This window comes from Myxocyprinus asiaticus, chromosome 3 (assembly GCF_019703515.2).
Source record: "Myxocyprinus asiaticus isolate MX2 ecotype Aquarium Trade chromosome 3, UBuf_Myxa_2, whole genome shotgun sequence".
NCBI lineage: Eukaryota > Metazoa > Chordata > Actinopteri > Cypriniformes > Catostomidae > Myxocyprinus > Myxocyprinus asiaticus.
In genome coordinates, this window is record NC_059346.1 from 53,473,687 (window position 1) to 53,491,177 (window position 17,491).

At 37.1% G+C, this 17,491-nt stretch overlaps 1 protein-coding gene across 1 annotated transcript in view; it reads right to left on the reverse strand.

Annotated features, from left to right (window-relative positions):
- The window catches only part of LOC127430768 (protein AATF-like), a 31,927-nt gene extending 20,304 nt beyond the window's left edge, over positions 1-11,623 (reverse strand). Inside the window, exons 1-4 of the mRNA XM_051680818.1 lie at positions 11,516-11,623; positions 8,926-9,093; positions 5,464-5,847; positions 4,812-4,949 (exon numbers count right to left, since the gene is read on the reverse strand). Coding sequence (XP_051536778.1) covers positions 4,812-4,949; positions 5,464-5,847; positions 8,926-9,093; positions 11,516-11,600 — 775 coding nt within the window. The 5' untranslated portion in view covers positions 11,601-11,623. The remainder of the gene's footprint in view (positions 1-4,811; positions 4,950-5,463; positions 5,848-8,925; positions 9,094-11,515) is intronic.
- Positions 11,624-17,491: the final 5,868 nt, after the last annotated feature.

A 17,491-nucleotide genomic window follows, 5' to 3' on the forward strand; every position in this document is an offset into this window, starting at 1 on the left:
AACAGGTTAAGCTGGCTCTACACTAGCAGACTCAAAACAACTCGTTTTGGCCAAGAGTGTCACACATGCAGACTGTTCTGCTAAGATATCGCTCTCTTCAGTCAGCAGCTTTGTTGCCTTTCAAAACATTGCTCTGTTTGCTTAAGAGTTTCGATGTCGACGTCTGACTTAACCACTGACGTTAGTTAGGGGTGGGACTACTGAAAAATAGCCTAGTGTATCATTTCAAAACTTTTTGAGGGACCTGTGCCTCCTAGTTTTTATTAGCAGAGCCAACATGCTAAGCAGGGCTCTTACAACACCTGAAGCCTATGCTACAATTCACTTTACATAATGACAGCAAATAAATAAATAGACTGAGGAGGTGTACACACTATCATTTTCACTGCTAATCAAAAGTACACATGCCCTGCAAAACCTCGCCTTCTGTCTCAAAGCAATGTGCTGTTCAGAATTCAGGAGGACGGCCTCACATCAATCATACGCTGGCTAAAATGCAATACATATGCAAATAAGCAACAGGCAGTCTCTCGAAGCACCCAGATCTGCCTAAGAAAAAAGTGCACAAATGTATTAATTGCTCAGAGGCAGAAGAATCCTGATATTGAAACCACAAGTGAAATTAATGATGTCGGGGCCATGCTTCCTTCAGAGAAGTTGGTTGACTGCACAGCAGACGACAGGTTTAAACGATGATAAAGACAGAAATGCAGCTACACACTGAGTGTTAAAATACAGAAACAGGATTGGAGCATTAAACCTTGTGCAACCTTCGGGACATTTTTGACTTTTTCATTTTTGTTTTTTCAATCATTTGTGTTAATGCCAACATCATACATTTTGCCAAAGGTGTGTATTTTTGGGAGAATTTTGATATTTCAACCTCAGTTCCTCAAATACATCTACAATACACTCTGTACACAATATAGTTACACTGAGGACCTTCAGGACAAAAATGTCCCCATTGAAACTGCAATATTTGATCCCAGTGCCATTAAAGCATAAAATCATGAATTCTATGATATTATGCTTTCATTCCAGAGCCCTGGCTTCAAAATTTACATTTTTTATATTTTCCACCAGATGCCGCCATTTTTGTCACGTTTAACCTGTGGAGCAAATTTGTGCTTTTTTCCTATTTTCTGTTTGCTGTATTATAGAGCACTGCAGGCCAGTTGAATAAATGATGCAGCGAAAATTGTGTGGGTGTGTTGGTGTGGATGCCAGAGTGTTTTGTATGTGTGTATTGAGAAATGTGTGTGTGTGTGTGTGTGTGTGTGTGTGTGTGTGTGTGTGTAAAAAAAAAAAGTGGCATTATGTAAAGAATCCTGAAAATGAATGAATATTTGGTAGTTATGATCAGGACTGATGTTGGTTAAAAAACTCAACTCATTGAAAGTGGAAAATAATATTAATATATAATATTTTTATTAGTGACCGACCGATATATCGGTCGGCCAATATTAGCCTTTCGGTATCGGCGTACATTTTACCGATATGCGCCGATATGAAAACTTTTTTTCAGAACATATAATGTAGAAAACAATACTTTAGAATTGGCATCATAACGTAGTTTGTCCAGCAGAGCGCGCTCCGACTCCATTGTTTACAGAGCTGACGGTGGCTCTGCAGACAGGGCGGAGTTGAACTGTGTGGATTTGAGCGATCTCTTCTCATTAAATTGCTAACTAGTTTGTGAATTACAAACTGGAAAGTTAATAAAAAACTACCCCATCATTTTATATAACTAATATAATGTTAACCCTGTCCCTGACAACCATGTCACTCATGTTTATCACATCTGTTTGCTGTTAGCCAGCTATAGTTTGTCAGTGCAGTCAGTAATGTAGCAGATTGAAAGGTAAACATCAGAGCATCTTTTTGCAGCTCATCAGACAATGGTGCGGTGGTGGATTGTGTCTGTTGAGGGTTGATTTCACGCTACGCTGCTACCTAGTTGGTGAGACGCAATGCTGGTCCATCTTTTACTCTCCGTGGCAACGGGCTTACAGCTAACTAGCTAACCATGTAGCTACTTTCATTGTTGTCAGCTGAGTAGAAGCTAATGTGTAAACGTATTCACCAAACTGTTTTGTCTAGGATTCAAAGTTTGGTACCCCCTTCAACTGAACAATTCCAGTCGTCGCATTTATATATTTAAAAGTCTGGTTTTCCAGACATTAAAATAGGATCCGTAATAAAAGTAGATTTAATAAATAGTATATTTGCCTTGTGTAAATAATAATATATAGGAACTGTATCTAAAATAAATGAGGGGTGATGCATACCAATACAACAGGCTGGAAAAACAGACATTTATTTATTTTAATATCCTGCATATAAATTTTGAATGTGTTGAAACTTGACACTGGGTGACGCATTCTGAAAACGGCACCGTTAGATCGGTTTCATGCTGAAGAGCTGCTTAAAAGTAAGTTTTTTTTCTCTCTCTCATAAATGTAAATGAGTGTAAATGCCAACACCATCATATATGTCGAAAGGACTGATGCCTGTCAACCAAAACATGAGCCCATTGATGTCATAAAGCGAGTCTGCTTTTTTATTCCATAAGTTACTGGCATAACGTATATGGAGGCTGCCTTATATATTTAGTTTATACATAGGGTTATGTCCTACATAAATTGAATGGTGCAACGCCCAAATATTTAGTAGTGCATATATTTTGACTTAGTGCCCATTTATGCTACAACTAGGCTAAGTTGTAATGTACGTATAGCTCGTGCAACTGGCCCCAGATGTTTATTTAGCTATTTATTTTATTTTAATTTATTCTTTATTTTAATGGTCAGCAATTGACTGATACTAAACAGTACTGATGTTTATTTTATTTATTCTATATTTTAATGGTCAGAAACTGACTTATACTAACAGTACTGATGTTTATTAAGCTATTTATTGTATTTTTATTCTTTATTTAAATGGTCAGCATTTGACTGATACTAAACATACATTACTGATTTTTATTTTTATTTTATTTATTCATTATTTAAGTGGTCAGCAATTGACTTATATTAACAGTACTGATGTTTATTTAGCTATTTGTTTTATTTTTATTTATTCTTTATTTAAATGGTCAGCAATTGACTTATGCTAAACATACAGTACTGATGTTTGTTAAGCTATTTATTGAATTTTTATTTATTCTTTATTTTCTCAGTGTTCATTTCTACAATTTGTTTACAATGTATAATAATAATGTCAAATATTCTTTGATAAAAATATCTGTTTAAGAAAGCAGCCTTCTGAGTACCTTTGCATAGTCATATCGGTGCAAAATCGGTGCACAATCCACATAGAAAAGGTCTGTTTTCATTCCAGCTCAAAAATTAGCTATATCGGTCACCATTTCGGTAATCGGTGAATTTTCCCCCTCTAAAATCGGTATCCGTCTCAAAAATCCCATATCGGTCGGGCTCTAATTTTTATGGCAGTTTTTATTATTGACGCACAAGGGTTAAAGATCCTATTAAAACTCAGAATTTTTGTTTGGTGACTTTAAAACCATTTAAAGCCATTTTTAATCCATGTCAATTTAAATAGGAAATTTTAACCTTTAAAATGCATTGAGACACGCGCGTTCTGTTTTATTCACTGCACTGCACCTGTTTTAGCCCAAGAATTTAAGTCATCGTCAGTGCATGGCACACATCAAAAATTCTAATGCTCATTTTAGCATTCGAATGTGTATTTTTATTTTAAATTTGACGAATATTCGAATTCCGAATTTTTATTTGACAGCCCTAGCGCAGTGGTTCTCTGGCCACTGGTGGGTCGTGGCCATAATTGGAAAACTGTGGAAGGAAAACTGTGTCAAATCTTTTCATGGGGGCTTTAAGCAGGGGTGTAGGAACCATTATAACTTAAAAGTTCAGCTGATAAGCTTTCTTTCAAATTATATCACATACTTTTAAAAACATAAAACATTTTTAAAAAATCAAAAATTCTTTAAAACTGTTGTATTGTGAAGAGAGGCTGATATGACATTTAGAATGAGTCAGCTCGGTAGGTCCTTTTAATGCTAATTGATGGTAACATGATTTTTGATGCTCCAAAAAGACAATCAGTATTAACCTTATCCATACGACTCCAGTGGTTAAATGAATGTCTTATAAAGCACTATGATCACTTTTGGTGTGAAAAAGATCAATATTTAAGTACTTTTTAACTACAAATCATCGCATCCGGTAAGCAGCAGTATGCGCGTTCACCAGAGGGCTTAACGGAAGTGATTATTTATAGTTAAAAAGTACTTAAATATTGCTTTTTTTCGCACCAAAAGCTATCATAGCGCTTTAGAAGACATTCATTTAACCACTGGAGTCATATGGATGACGTTAATACTGATTGTTTGTGCTATTTGAAGCATCAAAAATCGTGTTACCATCCACTTGCATTATAAGGACCTACTGAGCTGAGAAATCTTTCTATTTTTCTTCAAATGTGTTCTGCTGAAGAAAGGAAGTCATACACATCTGGGATGGCATGAGGGTGAGTAAATGATGAGAGAATTTTCATTTTTGGGTGAACTATCCCTTTAAGTCTCAGTAAATGACTGCAAAAGAAGGTATATTATTAACTAAGCACTACCAATTAATTCAGTAATGCTGAATGTTCATCACATAACTTGTGTTCTATTAAGGTATATCCATTAAGCAAGCATTAATCTCAAAATCCTTGAGGCTACCAATGTAATAAATTAATGCACAGTGACAGCAAATTCTTATATGTTGAAGCAAACTTAGCCATTATAAATGATACTTTATGCATATGGTAAATATTAATTCACTTACTATTTTTCAAAGCTTCGGTATATTTAGGCCCTCCCCTGCTCTTGAACTCTGGGAATGTCTGTGATTGTGGAAGCTGGTTGGCTGACATAAGAGCTTTCTGTATTTTGATTCGCCCTTCAAGCATCAGGTCCCAAAGAGCTGCAAGGATTTGAGAACAGCATACACTACAGAGTACATTACAGGTTCAGAAATGACATTTCTGGTAGTTTATAATAGTTTTTTGCATGTACAGTGGGGTCCAAAAGCCTCAGATCACTAGTAAAAATGGTTCTATTTTGCTGGTTCTATAATTATTACAAATGATATCATCAGCATAACTATTTAGGGCAAAAGGTTAAATTACAAATGAATGTGAATTTCATAATGTACAAGTATTTGTTATGTCCCTCGTTTGCTTTATTGACAGCACTCAAGCTGGAAAATAAATCTGACCTTTTGTACAAAAGAGTTAACATGGTCAGTGTCACAAATATGCTACATTTAATTAGTCACCTAGAAAAAAATAGTGCCAAATCCTTCATATATTTCTTATTCATTTAATAAAATAACTTTTCTTTGTCTTAATATGTTTATTTCCAGGTTTAAATGAAAAACTTTTGGAGCCCACTGTATGTGCATATGTGAGAGTGTGTAACAGGAAACAGTTCCGTACCAAGCTGGTTTTTCACTGCTTTCCCTTTTTCGACTTCTTCATCCACCCTCTCTTTAGAAAAAGTCCTCAGCTCTGATTCCTCCTCCTCATCTTCCTCATTGTCTGCTTCCTCTTCATCACTGGCAGCCGAGTCCTCATCTTCCTCATCGCTGTCTCCCAGATCATCCATCCCCTCTGTGAGTTTCATAAAGTCCGTGGATTTCATCTTGGAGACTAAGCTATCATCTGCATTAAGATCCTCCTTATCATCATCTTGTTCTTCATCATCATCACCACCTTGTTCTTTGTCATCATTCTCATCCTCCTCGTCATCATCGTCTTTGATGCTCTCCATGTACTTATCCAACATTCCATTATCTTCATCATCCTCTTCTTCTTCATCCGCTGAAAAGGTGTAAACAAGTGTTAGCTCTGAGAAAACATCTTCTGGGGGCATGTTATAGAAAGATCCTAACTTTAGAATCTTATCTTATCTGTTTGGTAACCATGGCAATTTAGTTAGGATCTCATTTAGGACAAAAGCTATTACAGAATAACATTTCATAAGTGCATTATCTTATCTTAACTTGATTTAGGATTCTTATCTTACAAAATTGTATCTCATCTCTAGTTCGGGAATCCTAAACCACTCCATCGAGTTCGGAGATCAACTCTTATGTCGGTTTACCAAGCAACCAACTATGCGCAAACAGCTGCAGTGAAGTAAACATTAGATAGATGTAAACCAGAGCCATTCTAAAATTGAGCCTACAAGGTTAGCATCAAAACGCATAATGCAGCGGTACACTACATTCTTTTATCTACTGTCTCCAGCTCGCAAAAACTGCATCCATGAATTAAAGTGTTTAGTATTCAAATATTATACATTTTGTACAATATTGTATATTATCTAATAAAAACAAAAATTAATTGATACATGTCTGTTGTTTTCCTTTGTCTTTTACTATTTAACAATTAAATTAGACAAATACATTGTAATATAATATTAATATATTATACATGTGGGCCTGGGTAGCTCAACGAGTATTGACGCTGACTACCACCCCTGGAGTCGCGAGTTCGAATCCAGCCAGATCTCCCAAGCAACCAAATTGGCCTGGTTGCCTCCACACGCGCTACGTCCCCGCAGTAACGCACTCAACAAGCCACATGATAAGACGCGCGGCATGACGGTCTCAGACGCAGAGGCAACTGAGATTCGTCCTCCGCCACCTGGATTGAGGCGAGTCACTACGCCACCACGAGGACTTAGAGCGCATTGAGAATTGGGGAGAAAAAATAAATAATTATATATATATATATTATACATGTAATTATATTACTGTAATGACTATTATGACTGCTGTGTGTGCCCAATGATGCTGATATAAAATAATATATATATATTTAAATAGATTAAATGCCGAAATCTGCAGCAAAAGTGCGCTCTTTTTCCCACTCACTGAAACGTATTCCACAAACGTTACATTCCCAAAATACATTAAGATAGATGCATCTAAAAATTAGGGATGGGCGGATCAATCCTAAAGTATCGATACTTCCGATACTGAAGTTGTATCAAAAATATCTATTCTCACACAAAAATATTGATTCTAACGGGTTTTTTTTTAACTAGGGATATTATTATTTGGTTACCATGAACATGAACAATAATCATAAGATTCAAAGTGAAATTAAAAGGATTAGGCTATATTAGCAGATACTTGTGCAGGATGGGAACTATTCTTCCTCCGCCCATCTTAACATGCATGCTGAAAGACACAAGCAGATAAGCGCTTTTGCCGTCACAAGGCTCGTTCAAACAAGAGGGATCAGTGCCTTGTAGAGGCAGTGGTGAATTCTCAGGGCCAGCAAAGACTTCTCTGCTGGCGTAACATTCCAAATAAATAAATATTTTTCATCCTTTCATTCTCAATCACCTTTTTGCCAATGTATTTTTAATACTTATGTACATGTGATTTTTTTTCGGTTTTTATTTTTAATAAATTTGCAAAGATTTCAATAAACTTCTTTCACGTTGTCATTATGGGGTATTGTTTGTAGAATTTTAAATAATGAATTTAATCCATTTTGGAATAAGGCTGTAACATTACAAAATGTGGAAAAAGTGAAGCGCTGTGAATACTTTCTGGATGCACTGAATCTGTTTTGTTTTCTGGATGTTAAAATTCTCTCTCATCTTGAAGCTGAAGTCACTTTTTGATTTTAAAGGGATAATTCACCCAAAAATGAAAATTCTCTCATCATTTACTTACTCTCGTGCCATCAAAGATGTGTATGATTTTCTTTTTTCTGCTGAACACAAACAAAGATCTTGTCCATACAATGCAAGTGAATAGTGAACAACACAAGGTCCAGAAAGCACATAAAGGCAGGATAAAAGTAATCCTTACATCTCCAGTGGTTAAAGCCATATCTTCAGAAGCGATATAATAGGTGTGGGTAAGAAACAAATCAATTTTTAAGTCCTTTTTACTATAAATCTACACTTTCACTTTCTTCTTTTGTTTTTGGCGATTCAAATCTTTGCATATTGCCACCTACTGGGCAGGGAGGACAATTTATAGTAAAAAAGGACTTAAATATTAATCTGTTTATCACCCACACCTATCATATCACTTATGAAGATATAGATTTAACCACTAGAATCTTTTGGATTACTTTTAATGTGCTTTTTTTCTGAGTTTTGGACTTTCAAAGGTCTGGTCACCATTCACTTGTATTGTATGGACAAGATCTTTGTTTGTGTTCAGCAGTTAAAAAAAAATCATACACATCTGGGATGGCATGAGGGTGAGTATATGAGAGAATTTTCATTTTTGGGTGAACTATCCCTTTAAAATACTTTCTCCTATAACAACTTAACATGTAGAGACAACTTTAGTAAGCGATTTTACATTTACATTTATTCATTTGGCAGATGCTTTTATCCAAAGCGACTTACAAAAGAGGAAAAACATAAGCGAATCATCTTAAGGAGACAGTGGTACGAAAAGTGCCATTTTACAAAGTTTCACTAGCATCAGAATAGTATTCAAAACAGATTAAAGTGCAACAAGAATTGTTTTTATTTTTTTATTAGTGACTGGATAATTGCTCATGAAAAAGATGTGTTTTTAGCCATTTTTTGAAGACAGAAAGTGAGTCAGCTTCACGGTTGGAGTTGGGAAGGTCATTCCACCAACGTGGTATGGTGAAACCTAAAGTCTGGGAAAGTGTTTTGTTGAAAATTCCTTCACTACATGGCTGAGTGTATAGTGTGTCATTTGGGACACAGCTTGTGTCTTTGTGGCGCAATCAATACGTGGCTAATTGGCTACGTTTGTTTGAGCAGCCTAACACAGCGACATTGGCTCAACCAATGGTGTGAGTTTGGGGCGATAGAAGACATGGGATTGTGATTATTTTTGCAATTATGTTTGGTGGATTAAATAAAATAAATGAACAACTTTTTCACCTTACCTGATCCATCAAACTCTTTCTGTAGGTCTTTTCTGGACGTTGTTTTGCCACGATATCGACGATCAGTGTCTGCCAGAAGGGCAACAGATCGCTTCCGCAGATCACCAGACGCGAGATCTTCATCATCATCACCTTCATCAAAATTCTCTATGACTTTGGCTTTAGTCTCTGCAGGTTACATAAATGTTCAGTTAGGCTGGGTACACAACAGCATTTACAAGCATAATCATATCAACAAACTTTCAGTTATCCATTCAAAGTTATAAAAAGGATTTGCATGCAAGATAAACTCAAATGAACAATATTTATTCTGTAATAACTAACAAAGTAGTTAAACCTTCAGATTTGCTACAGCAGTTCTCTATGGGTCCTGCTGAGATCCATATTATACTTCTCAAGCAAAGACATAAGTACATCTTCAAATGAGCAACAAATACATAAATTGTGGCGGCCCCACGTACATTGATGGAACAGAAGGTAATACCAAGGTACTTTGATATATACCGTAGTTCAGAATGATTACCAATGATAACATGGTACTCATCATTGTACATAATACCGTGGTACAATTATGTCCACAAAGCCATTGTAGTACTATGGTATTTTTTTAAGTGGAAGTTTAAAATCAAAATCAAAAACTGTTTAAGACAAAGAAAACAGCTTGTGGGGAAAAACAATCTCCTCATTGTTATTACTATGACGTTTATCAGATTTATTACCAATTTCAATAAGATATCATCAATTATTGGCCTATAATTAATTCGATTTATAATAGGGTGACCAGACTTCCCCGTTTTCCGGGGGACAGTCCCGGTTTTTGGTGGTCTGTCTCCAACTGGAGCTGTCCCCGGAAATGTTCCCGTTTTTCCCGAGCATTCAAGACAGCCGCATAGTGAAATATTACATGGCAAGAAACTTACCCCAAGCAGCAAAGTCTACCATGTGTTGTTTATTTTGACCAGCAGAGGGGGCTACTCGCTATAGCAGCTTCAATTCATTTGTCTTCCTTCACTGATTACTTGGTCGGGCCAGTTTTGCCATTAAGAACTTGAAGAGAATTATCATCATTGTTATAAGCTTCAAAGTAAGGCACATAACTAGCTATTTATTTTATAAAGTTATATTGTTATGAATTTTATAACAGGTTCTGAAATCGGCATGGGATTGTATTTAAAGTTTGGCCTTCATAATGTGGGAATTCCCGTACAGACCGTACAAACTATAACATGCTGGTGAAAAGTAGTCAAATTAATCCCCGCAGATGAACAAATAAAATCAATAATTGTATCTTTAATCAGTGTTTATCCTGCACTAGTAATATCACACACTAACTAAAGAAAGCGCCTTATCACATATTTGCTCATTTATTGTTTTAACATATACCCGAAATAAATGTAAAATAAGAATACGACATTAATAACATGGAAAAATAAAAAAGTATAATACAATTTCTGCAAAGACATGTACAGTAATTCAGTAAATTACAGCATAGATTTGTACCTTGCAGGGAAACAAGTGATTGAAAAGGAGCACCATAATACATAAGACCTGATCAAAATAAAAGGTGATAATTAAGAAAAACAGGTCCATATGAGATACACAAACAGTTAGGTAAAATAGTATTATAATAATTGTTATTATCATTATTATACAGTACTGAATATCTTTATGTCATATGATAAAATATGTTTTAGATATTGAATATCTGTGTCATATGATAAAATATGGTTTAGATGCTTAATGTTTACATTCTTCACTGTGTTTCATGAAATGATGAAAATGCTCAGGGGCAGGACCCCTGTGCTGTAGAGTCAGCTGCAATAGTTCCTCATTGTTTATACATGTTTGTTTAGTTCACTTTTATACCACAATGTCATCTGCACAGCATAGACAAGAATGAACTCATTGAAGATGAAACAGGAGAGCACTAAAAATTATCAACTTTTCCTCCGTGTTTGAATTTCATTGAGACAAAGGCTACAGTATTCAATAGAGCATGATATACCACACTGTAACAAAAATATTTCCATGATTTATTAACTTTATATTTTTGCCAGATCAATCAAAATATTTACTAATAACATAAGAATCTGTGTTTTTGAGTAAACTAATGGCAATACACTGATATAATGTATACAAAAAATTAAATAAAAATACAAAAATAATTCCACTAATTGTTAGTTTACTATACATTTATATTCACATTATTATTTATTTATTTTATCAATTTTTATTTCAAAAGTAACCAGATTACTTACTTTTTAAGTTTAACCAAAAAAAAAAAATGTCTTACAGTGCATAGTTCAGCACATTCACCATGGTCAAAATACATCAAATCCGACTCTCCCCTTTTTTAATAAGTAACATGAAACTTCAATGACCTATTGAACACTGAACTTGAAATATCCCCGTTTTTTCAGAAATCTGGTCACCTTCATGTATAAAGCGTGTAACGAGTGAAACTGTTGACAGTACAGTGAGACATCGTGCTGCCACTGTGTGTAACAGATCTGACAATGTCTCCATTATAACAACCCTCAGAAAGCCTTAAAACACCCGAAAGAATTAAAATACCCTTATACTCTTATACCTTCATCTTGGTCGTCTTCAGGATCCACGAACTTAGGTAAAGGATTTAACAAATCCTCAAGCTGCTGTGATATGGAGGCTGCCATGTTTGTCCCGCTTCACGCTGCAGTGACGTCATAAGAACGCGTCCGATAATGTTTATTTATTTATTTTTTTTATTTTTTTTATTTTTTTATTATTATTATTATTTTATTGAACAAATATTACAGGGGATATATATATCACAAAAAAAAACATTTAGGAAAACAGGAAACTCGAGGCAGAGCAATGCAATAAATTACATTTTCAAACAAGATACAGTAAACAGAGGTAGTCTACTAAAAATAAAAATTAATTCACAAAACATCTAAAGCAATAGAAATTAAACATACAATAAATGAATACAAATAAATAGAAATAAATAACATGAAACTTAAAAATAAATAAATAAATAAATAAAACTTTGTCACCTTCAGGAAATCAGGAGGTAACTCTTGTAATGAAACCATAATGTTTTTAATCAACAGAGCAGTTTTAGGCTTTCTTGTTAAATGATGAACAAAGAGAGTCATAGAATAACTTAGATTGACACAGAATAGCCTAAAATTGAGCTTAGAATCAGTGAATTTACATTTATGGAGATGAAACCGTCCACAGAGAGTTAGCAGTTTTAACCTGCCATCCATCTCCTTTGACCCAAATCAAAAACAGTACATTCATTATTTCAAAAATAAAAAGTTTGTTGTAAGCAGAGAAAATAAGCAAGGCTACTTCTTTCCAGAACTCCTTTGCATAATCACATAAAAAAAACCAAAAAAAAAAAACAAGTGTGGTATTGTTTCAAGATTAAAGTTGCAGAATGTACATTGTGAAGAGATGTCCAAATTAAACTTAGAAAGAAGAGAGTTACAGGTATAGTAATTATGAAGAATTTTATAATGAAGTTCTTTCAACTTGTTAGGTAACAGAAACTTATTAATGCCAGTCCATATATTAATAGTAGAAAGAGCAGGATAATTTAATTTCCACTTGAAAAGAGCTTTGGGATGACAGCTGATTTTCCTAATAAGCATGTCCGACTATGTATTAAACAAGATAACAAACTTATGATTTCACTTTTCACGTCGTTCACAAAAGTTTTTTAACAGAGTGATGGCGAATGATGACTGACTGACTGACTGAATGAATGAATGAATGAAAGAAAATAAACACGTGTTGTAATTTCTTTTGTAAATTAAATGATCGAAATTGCATGTGTAGAGAAGAAACACTTAATATCAGTCAAAAGGCAGTTTAGACTTAGGATTTTTTAGATGTAGGATTTTCTATAGTTTATGTCCTGTTTTTTATAACCTCTGAATCACATTTGACGTAATGGTATCAGACACTTGCAGGGCTAAATGTGCTTTTTTTCTGGTCACAGAGTTTATCAAGATAAAAAGAAAAAATAAATTTATTTTTATAGAATATTGATAGAGCAACATCATTTGTGTGAAAATAAATAATAACGGAAGTTTTTTGTTATTATTATTAAAATTAATTACATTTAAAAAAAAAAAAAGGTGGAAAGGGAGCCTTTTACCCCACACTTGTGGCAATGTCCCCCAGTGGGGGTTATAATGATATTGAGTAAATATAGGGATAATAGTTATACAACATTTGTAAATTTAGGCAAATACTTTTGAGACAGCAAGATGTTTTCTTTTTTTTTTTTAATTATTATTATTTATTTATTTATTTATTTATTTTAGAACAAATTAAGATAATACTATCCAAATTCTATCCTTTCACTTATTGGTCATTTATTTAAAAATAAACAAAAAAACTTTTGATTGAATCACCTTAAACAAAATTGAAAATGATAGGCTAAATAAGTATTTTGTCTCAAAATAAATGTGATAATTTCAGGGATTCTCATTAGCTACATGAATTAATTAAATCTGTACACCATTCCAAACTTTTGGCCGCCAATGTGGAATAATGTACAGATTTAGCTGTTTCGGAAGGAAATTGTTACTTTAATTCACCAAAGTGGCATTCAACTGATCACAAAGTATAGTCAGGACATTACTGATGTAAAAAACAGCACCATCACTATTTGAAAAAAGTCATTTTTGATCAAATCTAGACAGGCCCCATTTCCGGCAGCCATCACTTCAACACCTTATCCTTGAGTAATCATGCTAAATTGCTAATTTGGTACTAGAAAATCACTTGCCATTATATCAGACTCAGTTGAAAGCTATTTGGTTCATTAAATGAAGCTTAACTTTGTCTTTGTGTTTGTTTTTGAGTTGCCACAGTATGCAATAGACTGGCATGTCTTAAGGTCGATATTAGGTAAAAAATGGCAAAAAAGAAACAGCTTTCTCTAGAAACTCGTCAGTCAATCATTGTTTTGAGGAATGAAGACTATACAATGCTTGAAACTGTCAAAAAACTGAAGACTTCATACTACAGTCTTCAAAGACAAAGGACAACTGGCTCTAACAAGGACAGAAAGAGATGTGGAAGGCCAGATGTACAACTAATCAAGAGGATAAGTACATCAGAGTCTCTAGTTAGAGAAATAGATGCGTCACATGTCCTCAGCTGACAGCTTCATTGAATTCTACCCGCTCAACACCAGTTTCATGTACAACAATAAAGAGAAGACTCAGGGGTGCAGGCCTTATGGGAAGAATTGCAAAGAAAAAGCCACTTTTGAAACAGAAGAACAAAAAGAAAAGGTTAGAGTGGGCAAAGAAACACAGCCATTGGACAACAGATAATTGGAAAAGAGTGTTATGGATCTTAACACCATCAGGGATCAGCTAGACTGTAAGGTGCATGAGAAGTGCTTGACAAGACAGCCACATCTATGGCAAGTGCTACAGGAAGCTTGGGGTGAAATGTCACCTGAGTATCTGGACAAACTGACAGCTGGAATGCCAAGGATCTGCAAAGCTGTCATTGTTGCACGTGGAGGATTTTTTGATGAGAAATCTTTGAAGTAGTTTAAGAAGTTCTGAAATTTGTTTTTCAAATTGTAATAGTAATTATTCACATTATTAATGTCCTGACTATACATTGTGATCATTTGAATTCAACTTTGGTGAATAAAAGTGCCAATTTCTTTTCATAAGAGTCCATCTGTACATTATTCCAAACTTTTGGCCATCAGTGTATATATCTAAAAGAGTCACTTACGTGTTCGCATCTTTTTAAAGATGTCGTTCCATAAGTGTTCCTTGTGCGAGAGACACATCCCAACTTCAGAACAGCATGAGAGCTGCATTCTCTGTCTGGGCCAAGCCCATGCAGAGCCAGCTCTCATTGAGACAGACTGCCCACACTGCGAGGGCATGAGTCTCAAGAAGCTGCGCTCGCAAATCACCCACGTTCTAATGGACGATTCAGCCTCCCGTGCCCTCCCACTCACCTCTTCTGTGATACCCGAGGGGTCACACGAGGAGGCAAGGCAGGGCTGCAAGGTCGAGCAGGATGAATTTGAGGAGGACCTCTTGCCAGCACATGCCCCACGAGCCCCTCAATCTCCATGCAATGTGTCTATGCTGATACTTTATTTGCGTGATGATCTCCAGCCCTCCACAATAGCGCATGGCCTCTTCTCATTTGGCGGTTCTGACGTTGTGGATGATGACGATGTCATGTCTCTCGCTGCATCAGGCGAGTGGTCAGTGGATGTTACTACCACCCCTCCACCCAGCGAGGGCGAGGAGCGTGTTCGCACCAAGGGTGGTCGAAGAGCTCGATATTGAGTGGTCTCCTCCAGAAGAACCTACACAATCTCACTTTGATGAATGGTTCCTGCATTCCGGACGCCATCAAGAGACTGCATTTCGTAGATCTGCCCCATTCTTCCCTGAAGTTCAGAACTATCAAAATCCTGGCACGTGTCCTATTCAGCTTGCCAGCACAGCGATTACATCCTCTCTAATGTGGATCACGGGGAAGAAAACTGTTATGCCCAACTAACCCCTGTGGAGGAGGCGGTAGCGGCACACCTCGGCCCAGCAAGTAGTAGGGTGTGGAAATCACACCCATTCATCCTTCCAAGCCCTGTCAACTGACGTCCGCACTGGCTGGAAGAGCATACTCAGCAGCGGGCCAAGCTGGTTCAGCACTCCATGCAATGGTGGTGCTCCAGGTCTTTCAAGCCAAGCTCCTCAAGCAAATGGACGAGCAAGGTTACAATCCAGAGAGCTCTGCACCACTACGGATTTAGCACTGTGCCCCATGAAAGTCACTGCGCAGGCCATTGGCAAGTCAATGGGCAACCTTGTAGTTCTGGATCATCACATATGGCTGACCCTCACAGACATGCATGACAAGGGAAAAGATGCTCTGTTGGATGCTCCAGTGTCTACAGCCAGCCTCTTCGGCGGCTCTGTGGATAAGTTTGCTGAGCGTTACATCATGACTCAGCAACAATCACAGGCTATGAGACATTTTATACCAAAACGGAGTAACGTTTCACAGCCGGCTCACTCCCGCTCTGTTTCGAGCCAGCACCCGGCCAAAAGCACTGTGCCCGCTGACTCAGCACTGCCACCTGCCACCTGCCACCGCTGAGCCACCAGTGAGACCACGCAAGCCGTGGCCCAAACGGAAGCAGCCGTATCAGCGCCCACCTCAAGCCGGCGGAACAAACCCCCCCGTACAGCAAAAGCGCTCCTGATGGGCACAGCCCTTTGAAGCGGAATGCGGAGCTCACTGTTCCCTCCAGGTCTGATCCGAAGAAGGCTCGATTCGAGACACATAACACTGTTCCCCATCTCCCCACTGTTGGTTGTTGGGAAAGGAATATTGCTGTTCACAATATTGTTCAAAATGTTGTTTCTGTGTCTCACATTTGTATGAATACAATATAAAATGCAATAAATGCAAAAAAAAGAATACAGTGCTCGCTGCACATGCACGAGACGCTCACACATTCTTAATAAAGAGCTCTTTTCCTCTTCAAAACCCACTGGCGAATGCCGCATTATATCATACAATGAACAAACCAAATTGCCCTCATTCCCGTTATGTGGACGTGTGGCGAACCCTTATGGGTATTTCAGATTGGGTGCTAAAAACACTCAAACATCGAACAATTCATTTCTGTGGAAGGGAGAGACAGTTGATTGCTGTATCCATTGCCACTGAGAGAGGTCAGGGATGTGAAAGGTGGAGTGGAGTCACACATGTCATTAGAGATACTGTGGATGGAGGTGGGTGCACTGGGCTCTGGGCTGGGAGAGTCCCCTCGGTGGTGCAATATCATCTCGCTGAAGCATTGTGCCTCATTGGAGGGGTGGTGTGCTGCATGATGCCCTAAAGGGGTTCCTGCTGGGCCAGAGGAGAGTATGAATCCCAGGTCACCAGGAGTCTGGGCATGGGAGGATGGTGGACCCTGAGAGAAATAGTTGTAGTCAGATCCCGGGCCATAGTAGTCACCTTGATAGTCTGTAAGAAAGTTGAGAGTGAGGTGAGCACACTGTTTAAAGACCCTATGAAATCAAAGTGAGAGTTGTATGGGTTTTATTCAACCCCTGCGTTACAAACGGCATAAACGATGCCTTCGCAGGGCACTTCGAAGGGAGAACAATCACGATAGCCATGCTGGCGAGTGCCGCATTATATCATACAATGAACAAACCAAATTGCCCTCATTCCCGTTATGTGGACGTGTGGCGAACCCTTATGGGTATTTCAGATTGGGTGCTAAAAACACTCAAACATGGGTATACGATCCAATTTGCATGCCGCCCACCCCGTTTCAATGGCGTTCTGTCTTCCACGGTTTCGTCCGAAGACGCACCAATGTTACGAGCCGAAATATTGCGATAGAGGTTGTTCCAAATTGTCAAACCCAAAAGGGTTTTACAGCCGCTATTTTCTTGTCCCAAAGAAAGACGGCAGGCTTCAGCCAATCCTAGATCTGAGACATTTGAATCGCACAATTGCAAAGCGCCAATTCAAAATGATTACTCAGAAAAGGATCTTATCGCAC